Source organism: Spinacia oleracea, chromosome 1 (assembly GCF_020520425.1).
Source record: "Spinacia oleracea cultivar Varoflay chromosome 1, BTI_SOV_V1, whole genome shotgun sequence".
In the NCBI taxonomy this organism is placed as follows: Eukaryota; Viridiplantae; Streptophyta; class Magnoliopsida; order Caryophyllales; family Amaranthaceae; genus Spinacia; species Spinacia oleracea.
The window spans coordinates 120,089,818-120,101,858 of NC_079487.1; the positions used below are offsets into that span (position 1 = coordinate 120,089,818).

Sequence of the window (12,041 nt, forward strand, 5' to 3'; positions counted from 1 at the left end):
ATTAAGGAATTGAGAAGGATGATTATGTGAATTTTGGAGTTTAATAGCTTATGATTGATAGTTGCCTTGTAATTCCCAAGAGGGAGTTACGGCGGGTGATGTCCCGACCGAATTAGGTTAATTCCGCTGCTAATTATGATTAAATAAGTGATTTAGAGATCGGGGTGTTACACGTATGGAGAAGGAACAAGAAGAAAAATTGGTCTTTGGTTTTTCAATTGATATAATGGCAAAATAGTAATTTATGAACTTAGAATAGAAATAAAGATGAAATAGAAATCAGATTTTGGGCAATAAAGTTGGCTTGAAAGAGCAGACTCATCGTATGAAAAATAAATTGGGCTTAAATAATTGATATTAAGTCACAATAAATAGATAGACATAAGTAGGATAATTAAAATAGCTCGGAAAATTTAGGACGTAATTACGTTAATAATCGTAATTACAGAATAGTAAAACAGGCTTAAAAATACGGGGTGTTACAACCGTTCTCTATTATGTATTTTAAAATAAATAAATAAAATCGTTAAAACAATAAGCAACTCCATTTTTGCAATATTATAACGTCAAATAAATGTTGCAGTCCCATTTTATGCTGACAAGGGGTGTTCAATTTCTTATATCGAATTCGATCCGAAATTTTCAGATAGGAAAAATGTGATCCGAATCCGAAAGTTTTTGACCGGGTATTCGAAAATTCAAAAACTATACGAATTTTAAAAAATGTATAAAATTATTCACGTTTATACTGATTTTTTTTCGGATAATCGATCCAAAATATCCAAAACCTTAAATTTGGTTCGAGTTATTCGAATTTTCTACTGTTTTTTTTTCAAATTTCGAAATATTCCGGATATCCGAAAATAAAAAAGGTTGACCCGAATCTGATCCGTAAATCCGATTTTATTTTTTGTAGATATCCGAAATATTCGAAACCTTAACACCAATTCTTAAATGGACTTGGTCAACACTAAAGTGATTGTGGACCATGTCTTAAAATAAAGTCAACAACTTGTTCCCAATTTATTTTGGCATTTTATTAGAATTATTGTGAAAAAAATATCAAATTAGTGTCGTTGATGCATGTTGTGCTTGAATAATGTGATTTTAAGTCACAATTCGCTTACGAAAACATATGGTTACTATGCTTCAAAAAAGTTACTATGTCTAAATTTGGTGTTTAATTTATTATAGTTACTGTATAAATAATAAAGGTCATTATGAGTGTAAAAAGGTGCTAGAGAAAACTATTAATTTTGGATCCACACTAATATTATTGTGGACCAAGTATAGGCAAGAATAATCCAAACCTTAAAAACGGATTGGACATCCGAAATTTCGAATTTGATCCGGATTAAACGGATCACATATTTTTGCCGACCGTATTTTTTATCGGATCGGATATTTCGGGTTAGATCATCGAATCGGATATTAGGACGCAATAATATGAGATCCGGAAAAACTAGGAGGTGGAGGATGGTTGTGTCCCCACACGATAACGTCACATTAGCATTTTGGAGAAAAGTAAAATAAAAATGAGGCCTAGTTGCAGAAAACCCTAGATTCTTTTGTTATAAATAGGTAGAAAACTGTACTTGCATGTGTTTACGATTACGATTACGATTATCTGTGTGTCCTTTATTTTGTTTTACGATTACATTTGCTAATGCACAACTTTGACCACCAATATCTTTAACTATGTATTATAAAACTTATAAAATATTAATATTTTGAAAATATATACTGAGATGAACCCAAGAATATATTATATACTACTATGTAACATTTGTTTTTATATACTATAAATAAAATAGGGTCAAAGTGAATTATGTAAATCGTGCAAAAAGTCAAAACGATGTGAGTATTAAGGGACAGAGGGAGTAGATTATTTGGTAGTAACTTTACTTAAGTTCTTTGTAGCTCTTGTCAAAAAAAACAATAATAATAATAATCAAACGTCTAATTACAGAAAGTTTGTTTTTCTTACACAAAGGTAGAAATGTATGCCTGCAGACTACAGTCTACAATCTACAGTCTATCTTGATAAAGCTAACTTAGTATCACATTTACTAGTAGAAAAAATGCTAAATATTTGGGTGAAAATATCCTCAATTAATGGTGATTGTGCTTGGGATTTTATCAAAACCCACTTGACAAGTCGAGTGCTTGGATTTTAAGGAATCAAGTGTTTGGGTTTTAAAGAAAACACCAAGCACTTGTATCCGGAAAAGGGGGAAAAAGCTTTTTAATTTCTTTTAAAAGCTTTAATGGTCAATAAACAATAACATATACTTCGTAGATACATGTAAAGATTCTTATTAAAATGATGTTCATAATACAAATGAGACAGAAAAAATTATATCTCAACTCAAAATCACTTGTATAGAAGACCCAAAACTATTACACAAGTCATAACCCTTGTTATATAAACATGTACCCTTGGCTTTACAATGCCTTGGATCCCCTTGAAACTTGAATACATGATTAGACAACAAGGCCAGCTTGATGCCCCAAAAGTGGTCATAATGTAACTGCAACTCACTCCAAAAGAAGCATCCTGTAATAAAAACAACTAATTGTCATCAAAATTATAAGCATTGAAATAATTTACTTCAACAGTTCAACCATGTTGTTTATGATTCAGTAGATGACTCTAATGTTTGCCTAACATGATCTAAGGTTTTCCTATTTCATGCATCACAAATAAATTCAATTTGTGTGTTTGAACTAGGGAAATTATGTCTATCCTTGACATGCAAACAAGCAAAAAAAACACTCAGATTCTCAATGGTCGGATCTTTTGAAGTAGGGGAGCTGTAGCTGATGAAGCAAACTAGGAGGAGAAGGCTTTACAAAATCAGAGTCTCAATGGCCAGGATCTATTGAATATTGATTACCCAAAATCAGATGAAGAGACAAACATGAAAGACTAAGATAGATCATAAACCAAGTACAATGGACCAATTAATAAGCCCAGAATGAAATCACACCCTTCGACCTTATTCTCACATGCAAACGAAAAAAAACAAGGCACAAACACAGCAAGTCAACTCTGGTAACGTTGACAAGAATCAACAGCAAGAAAAGGCAGGCAGCCACTCAACTTTAAGCGGTTGCAACAACAGCTTCCCATCTGACTGAACATCTAACTACTCTTCAAAGTGGAACCCTGCATCTGTCACTCAACAACAGCATCAAGCCAAGTGCAACCAGAACAGAAGCAGAACCCAGTTACTCCATAACACCAGTTACTCCATAACAAATACGCCTTTGCTCTAGGATGCTGGCACAGTGAACTAAAATCACATACAACACTGTATTCTTCAGCCCAAGATTCAAGAGCCCGCTTGTTGGGGTTAACTACAACAAGGAAAGACTGGAAGCTATTTCCATAAACCTATATCTGAAACAGACAGATGAGCTCAGAACAAAGAAAACTATATAATTCAAATGACGCCACAGAGTTGCTTATTCTTATGTGCAGCATAGATCAGACATACTGCATCAATTTCTGAGGCAAGACAGTAAGTATTCTCCAAGTTTTCAACTGAACTAGTGAAATAATATTATCCCTGTGAAAACTTGAAAATGTTTTTCATAAGATCAATGATCTTCAATCTTCATGCACCCATCAGATTGCCACTCTCCAATATACCCTGTATAGATATTTGTTATCTAGGATATTAAAAACAATGTTATAGTAAATAGTAAGAAATAGATCTGATCCTATTAGTTGAGATTGGGCATATTATTCAACTTGAACAAGTGGAGATAACCTGGGACAAAATAGGTTGGCATTTTAGGGCCTTGCCCATGATCAGCTCTAGCCTCTAGGAACTAGGAAGAAAAGAACAATTAGCCCAGCTAAAGATGAAAAAAAAACACGATCAGACTAAACGTATGGACCCAGTCATCCAGCCATGACTTCTTCAGTGAGGTATTCTCGTTGAGCCCAAGTGTTGTTTTGTCCTATCAGTAATTGGAGAGGCAGAAGCAGGCTACTCAACCCATGAGAAGTAGCCCTCAAACAGTAAATAAAGCATAGACTATAAGGGTATTACAAACTCTACCAACAGACTAACAAGTAACAACCACATTTGTGAAAACATGTCGGACTTAGTGAATTTGATAATGTATTACAGCTCTGAAACACACAAGTAAAAATTTATTAACCACTCTCCTTAAAGAAAATAATTGTAGCTCCCTGGGACCATAATTTCCACTATGAAGTTGTGGATTAAGCATTAAGTGATTAAAAATGATAAATGGAAGGGAAAAAATCACCTCACTCCAAAGAGAGACCATGAATCCAGCCTAAATAAATCAATAGAGTCCAAAATCTGACAGATCACTCTGATAATAAAACAAAGAAAAAGTCAAAAAGACATGCATCTGAGAACTAAAAGTTGTGGCTTACAGAAATAGACAAATTAGTGTATATACCTATAAGCCTACACTTATTAAACAAATCTAAATGAAGATTAAGGGAACCAAAAATCATCAGACATGTTCGTTGCTCGACTCTATGATTTTCAGTTTTCTGTATGATGCTAGTCTCAATGTCCCATGCGTAACATGTATATGACCCTTTAAACAGAAGACGACATTAGGGAAATTTTCTTCGCATACAACACAGCAAAAAACCAAATATGAAGAAAAACTGAAGCCACGCATTCCAAATGATTAAAGAGTATACAGTTCCACAATGGCATTCCAAATAAAACAAGTACAAAAAATTGCCAGATTTTAAATTTCTTCAATAAAAATTGTACAAATCCTTTCGATTATTAAGTTAATTATGAAAGAGTAAAATTCAGCAAACACAATCGATTTGCTAACAAAATAATTGCAATAGCTTGGAGCTTGGAGCTTTGTAACTTTTCACCCCTTCCCCTGTCCTTGACAAAGAAGAAACTGAATCAAACGCAAAACGTGAGCCTAGAGCAAACAAAAGAAATAGAAATGTCTTCTGAAGATGTACTCAAGTAAAACCGACAAAGTTTTATTTGTCAACATGTGAATCAACAGAGGGGAGAAAAATAAAAAAACAAATAATTATCAATGCACAATCGGCAATCAGATGATGTTCCAGCAGAATCAATATGTACTAACTCGAATACTATCAAGGATACTGTCAACAGCTTTTGACAAGGAGAAAATAAAGTTCAAGCCCTTACAGAATAAAAGAGCATTAATGCTTCAACGCAGGGTAGCAAAGCTTTTCTATTATAATCTCATTACAGCATGCAGTATAAGCTCCAGCCATGTCATATCACAGTTGGTAGCTCAATCAAAACAATATTTTGTGCCGCAAGTTATCTGCTCGTTCTGTATTAATAAAACTGTGATTTCCTATCATATCAGCAATCAGTATATCAAGAATGTTATGCACAAGAACATAGAAAGTCTGCACAAGTACAGCGTGATATGAATGCGATAATTTGTGATGTTAGACTGCTTATGTCAATTGTATTGGATGAGTATTATAATCGCAATGAGCTTGAGAGCATCTATTGCAAATATTCTACAGCAATCTTGCCCTAAAAGGCTAAAACTTCAGACATGACCCTGAACTTTATTTCCTCAAGACATATTTTCCACCATTAACAGTTATAGAATTAAACTCATAGATGCTTAATACTCCGTACTTAATTAGCACTGGCATCAATTTACACACATGATGACCAGATAAGGAAATGGCACACCATCACTATGTCCAACTAAGCAGCCACTTGGACACTCATCCAACACAATTGACATAAGCAGTCTAACATCACAAATTACTGCATTCATATCACAGAGTATTACAATCCCAAATCCCAATCCAATAAAGACGGTGACAAATACTTGGTACCTGTTATTCACGAGATTGTAACACCACCAACTTGAGGATTTTCCTGCAAAATTCCATGATGAACATTAATTTCTAATCAGCCAAGCAATGATCCATATAGGCATGCATCAGAAATTTATTTCAGATTAAAGGTAATAAGTTGTTGTAGAAGTTCAGGGAAGCAATTAACGGGTGAAGGAAAAAATTTCACTCCGGCCTCAAGATCATATATCCCACTATGTCATGGCACAAGTTCAGACCATGTTAACCTGTCCCTGCTTTTAGAATTGGCTTGAAATGACAACTTTCAAAATTTCAACTACTACTGTATTCAATGATTTCTAAGCAAAATATTTTATGCTTATTCTCTTCCTAACTTGCAATCAAATAAAGGTGTACCTAGATCATAAACCTCATTAACAAGCCCAAGTCAATTTCCAATTCTCTCCAAAGTTCCATTTACCAAGATCATATATGTCTCAAAGAAGACTATGAAAACTATAAACAACCTTCAACCTCGAAAACACGAGGCATCACAATGCAGTATCAGATTTCAGATGTATGTGTAAATCCAGGAAGTCAAGTAAATCTTTGGTCTTAGTTCAAGTGTAACATATTTTAGTGTCTAAAACCAGACATGCACTTTCCCCAGTATTATAGTTATGATTCTTCACATAGAGATTAGCCAATTCAAGTACTAACATATAATAAGGCTCATGCAGATTACCTCATGATCACGCATCAAATGGCGAATTCGCGAAGATGAGGTCATTAACTAATGCAGCAACAAAACCAAGCACAAACATCACAACTCTTATTCATACAGAAGAAGCCAGCCATGAGACCCACAAATGACCTGATGATCTGGGTTCTGGAATACAAAGTTTTTTGGCTTCTTAACATAAACATTCCCATCATTTATTTTCAAGAGGCCAGCCAATATCTGCACCATTACAACCAATCAAAAAACACACACTCTTTAGCTCAACCCAATGTTCCAACACCATTACACTAATGTACTCTCGCCTAGGCCGGGTTAAGGCGAATCATTTGTACACAACCTTAGCCCTACAATAACAGAGGCTATTTCCAATTACCCTGCTCTGAAGTCGAATGTACACAACATTACTCCAACGATAACAAAAGCTATTTCCGAATTCCCTGTTTCACCCAATACTTGCATAATTGCATGACATAAGTATGAACCCAGAAAACCATAAATAACAAACCCATAAATCATGCTACGTGAAAGAGATTCCAAAGCAAACAATCAGCAAAAAAAAATTGATCACTTCAAAATGTAACAAAAATTAAATTGTATACCAATTGTTAAACAACGCAATTGTACCTGTTGAGCACTTGAGCCAGTATAGTATGCAAATTGCTTTGGATTTCACATGCAAAAGGAGACAAAGCGGAAAAAATTTAGAAATCATATAATTAACATATACTTCGTACTAATAACCCCAAAACTCAATCTAACAAAATTCACAATTTTTATCTATCACTTGACGTTTATGAAACAATCCTACAAATAAATTTGCACAAAATCAGATAAACTTGATAAATTGGATTAAACCCAAAACAATCATATAGTAAGATAAAATTGATGAAATCGGACCAAACCCAAAACAATAACTTTGTTTTATGGCAAGAGGATTTACTGATTTCAGACAATATGATGAGTTCAACAGAGATAGGTAATTAGCCGGTTAATTGGGTCGGCGACAAAGAACTAACCAATTCTTGAGAAGGAAGAAGGAATTGATAGTGTCAAGTAACCTAACCGTCAAACTCAAGAAAATAAACACATGGATGGCAATCTGGCAGTGTCAATGAAGAACCATGCAAATAGCAAAGGAGTAGGTGTATAAAGGGTATAAAATTACGCAAAATGAAAGACTTGGCGGTTTTTTTAATATATATTATATATATAGGAGATCTTCAGTGATCATAGATTCATAAGAATATCATATTACTTCTTTTTTTTTACGCAGAAATAGGAAATATATTAAGAGGTATTAAAAACCTCACAACCCAAACATAAGAGTCTTACAAAGCAGCAAAAGCAGCCCATAGCTAGCATCCAAAAACCAGTAAACAGAGCTATGGCTGAAAAGATAATTAGCCTAGTAGCTTTATATAATACAAACCCAAAATAGGTGGAGTTAGAGCAGTTAGCATGATAGTCATTGTACTTCATCCTGTCCAAAAGCAACCCATAGCAATCAAGCAGCTTGTTGAGGCACCATCTCTTTTTCATAGTCTTCCCTAACATTTGCACTTGACATCCTTCTCCAAATGTCAGCAAGCCCAATGTCAGAATATCATATTACTACAGTCATCGTACAAAGAAAGTTATTACAAACGACATGAGAAACAAAACTAATACTATAAATTAAGCAACAAATCTAGGTCGGCTCCATGCCATAGTGATATTGATGCCAACTTTATCTCCCTCAATTATTACACCATCACCAACACCAATGCCAATTTGAAATTCTCTAGTGCCATTTATAAGGTGAGTATAACCACCATATCGGCAACTCAAATCTACGTCTATAAACAAGGAAGAATCATACGGAACAACAACCACAGGTTTCGAAAGCTCCATCTCAAAATCCTTACATGTCTTTTCTAAAGGATTTTCCAAAGTCCTCTCAAAAAGTATACTCCTGAAATATAATCTTTCATAAGATGTTTTGTCACCATACTTTTTATAGCGAGCAACGATACTCCCATGAAGTTTGCTACAAGCATCAGCATCAGCATCAGAAAAATGTTGATGATCCTTGAAAAGGAAACCAACTTTAAGTACACAGTGAACTGCAAACGAGAAGACTGTGTAATGAACAGATGCAAAGCAATGATGATTTGCACCTTTAACAACAGAACACAAGAGGCAATCTTGCCAAGGACTCAAACGGTAATTCAATTCAGTACTCGACACCACGTCTCCCTTGATCGACACATGACCCTCAACATCTTCAAGGTTTACTGATATACCAAAAAAGTCCCCCGGTGAGAGAAGATACTTGGGGAATTTTAGAGGTAATAAGTTGCAGCCAGGGTACAATATATAGGGATCATTCTTGTCCCTTTCAAAGATATTAATCGGACCCCAACTGCCGTAAAAGTTAACCATGCCATGGAGACTTAACTTCTGCTCATTTGGCCGACCTATAAATATAGAGAACACCTCGACTTCTCGATGTGCCGTGAACTCTCCTGGGTTGGGCTGAACATACAAGTGACAAAGAAAGGTCAATTTAAAGCAGAAAAAAGTACATCATCAAATACTAAGAAAAATGAGAAAGCACAAGTGAAAAAAAAACATACCGGGATTGAGAAGTGACGTACATTGTTCAATCCCAACCTATACATATTGTTATATGATTTATCCAGCATAAATGGTTCCCTCCATTCAGTAAACACTTGAGCATGTAAACAATCTGGACCACGAATGATGTCTTGCTCCCTGCCATAGTTATCAGTTTCAAACTCACAACTTCCCCCGAAAACTATCTCATTCTTAGCACCATCCCATACTTCTACAGAAATTGTGAGAGTTGAATATGCAGGAACAGCCACCACTGATCTAGACAGGGAAATAGGAGACCCCAATATTACTTGTCCAAGCTTATTAGAACCCTTCTTAATCTCGAAAAGAGTAACGCTATGGACTTGCTTTTCAGAGCCATAAAGTTTATACTCAGCAGAAATTTTCCCATATACATCAAGCTCTTCACCTTCCCCTTCCTCTACCTCTTCCTCTTCATCGCTCTCACTTCCCACAAATCGCGACTTAAAAAGTCTGACCTCAACTTGGGCAAACATACCAAAAGTCAATGCCAAGTACTCCACCTCAGCAGAACAGCCAGTACCAGATAGAGTAATGCTCCGAAATTGTTCAAACTGATGATCCTGTTTGACTATATCAGTTGTCTTGAGCAAAGGAGCAGCCCCAAAGATAAGGTTTTTGCCTGAAACTTTATCCAAAATATTAACAAGAACAGTTGGTTTGTCCATTGACATTATATCATCAGGCCCTGTTAGACTTAAGGTACCACCAACAAAAGGGATAAGCTCTGGCTCATCTTGCTCAGTGCGTTCAAAGAGAATGTACCTATTACTACGTTCACTAGCATCATAGACATCAATATTACCATAGAGCTCCCATGACTGATTGCTGCTGTGTGATAGGGTATTGCTTTTGTTGCGAAGATTCACTGATAGAACCTCAAACACTGGTTCACTTCTAACATCATGGCAGGGCCAAGGATCAGTTTGTATGGCTTCAAGTGATTCCGCCATTTTCTTTAGCTCTTGTTCTCTGTTCTTTCGCTCTTGTTCTCTGTTAGTGAGTGGCTTCTGTTCATCTGTGCTCATACCCACTGATAATTGCAGATTGCAGCATCCCCTTTCAATTTCGATATTCTCCTCGTTTTTGTCTAATAAAGTAACTATGCCATTTCCAGAAACACTTCTCTCCAACACTTTATCTTTTGCAGAATTTGCATCTTTTACAAAAACTGGGTCTTTTACAGAAACTGATTCCCAAAAATTCTTTAGATTTTTTACCCTTGAACCCATGGCGAACAAAACAGAGCAAGTTCCACCTAATTGATGCAAATAAACATACAAATGAAATAATTGCGAAAATAGGAATGAATAATCATCTATTCAGGTACAAACAATCGTTTCTATTGAAGAATATATTTCTTGGTAGCTAACCCCAGCCCAATAAAATGAATATATTCGCAAAATCAACAAATTCTAGCAAAAACAAAAGACCCAGAAAGAAATCAATCAAGCAACAAATATAATTCCGCAGGGAAAGGCGGAAACCCTAGAATTGTCGGGGTGAGGGGGAACACAAAATTGTGCGACAAGAATTACAAAAACTGTAATTGAGAAAGTAATAAGCTTACCAGTTTCAGACGAGCATCAGCTTCCTCTCTCCTCCTTCCTGTCGAATTAATTTAAGTTTTCCCCTTTCACTCTTTCAAAGTTCTAGGGTTTCAAATACTGAATTCGATTTGTTGCTTCATTGCTTTTCTTTAATAGATCCTCTACTTAGTATCATAACACCTATAAAGCTTTACACTTCAAATACTATTCACCCAATAGTGTTTTTACACATATGCCATTCATTTCCTTCATGTTTTTTTTTGTCCTTATTCTTAACAATAGTTAGATCTCTGTTTTGCCCTTACTTGCTCAATGTTGCCACGCGGAGTCTTTGATTCTGGCAGATCTGGTTTGTTTCGTTCCTCACCCTGCTCCTCTTTCTTTGGATTCTTCACCCTCGCCTCTTTTCTTCATCCTCGCCTCTCCTCTTCTCTTCTCTTCTCTTCTCTTCAATGGCGTTCCTCTTCCTCTTTTCTTCACCCTCGCCCCTTTTCCTCCTCTTTTCGGCGCTTCCTCCTTTTATCTTTTCTAATTCTAATGGCGTTATAAGGTGTTCCAATAATACCTTTGATGCCTCTTACGCAAAGCCCAGTTGCAGAACTTTGTTTTTGCGTTAGAAGCATCACAGGTATTATAGGGAGTCTGATTCAATGGTGTTTTTTCGACTCAGTCGTCTCCATCTACTGCGGTGAGCCGATTCTTCGATTCGAAGCTTTGAATCTGGGTAATTTTGTTTTTATTTCTGAGTTTTAGTTCGATTCCTTGGCTATGTTTTCGATCTGGATTTCCTTTTTTTCATTTGTGAGTTTTGATATGGTTTTGATTTATGAGTTAATTGTTCTTTTGATTTTTTGCTGTTTGCGATTGTGTTTAGGATTCACCCAAATAATTATGTTTTGATTTATGAGTTTATATTTTATATTTCGTTAGCTATGTTTTGAAGCTAGATTTCCTTTGTTTTCATTTGTGAGTTTTGTTTTGGTTTAGATTTATGAGTTAATTGTGCTTTTGATTTGTTGCTGTTTGCGATTGTGTTAGGTTTGTGTTCTTTCATATGGTTGATTGTGTTCTTCGATTTTGGCAAGAACCTTACAAAACATAAGGTCTTTGATTAATTGTGGTTAGCCTTAATCAGGTGGTAATGATATTCCTGTAAACGTAATTAGGGTACACCTATGTCTTTATGTTGCAGTCCTGCCTTTTTTTTCTTCCTGTTTTTCTTTTTTTACTTTTTCGATGTTATCCTGCTTTCCTCTGTGATATTTGTGGTTTTTAGGCAAAGTAGCCCTCATTCCTC

General features: G+C 35.4%; 1 protein-coding gene across 1 annotated transcript; it reads right to left on the reverse strand.

The window, feature by feature from the left end:
- Nucleotides 1-7,812: 7,812 nt before the first annotated feature.
- Nucleotides 7,813-10,922, reverse strand: LOC110779957 (uncharacterized). Its single transcript, XM_021984402.2, has 3 exons — nt 10,765-10,922; nt 9,173-10,452; nt 7,813-9,071 (listed from the first exon to the last, which is right to left on the reverse strand). Exons 2-3 carry the CDS (start codon nt 10,424-10,426, stop codon nt 8,232-8,234), a joined length of 2,094 nt encoding a protein of 697 aa, XP_021840094.2. The 5' UTR covers nt 10,427-10,452; nt 10,765-10,922; the 3' UTR covers nt 7,813-8,231.
- Between the last annotated feature and the right edge of the window lie 1,119 nt (nt 10,923-12,041).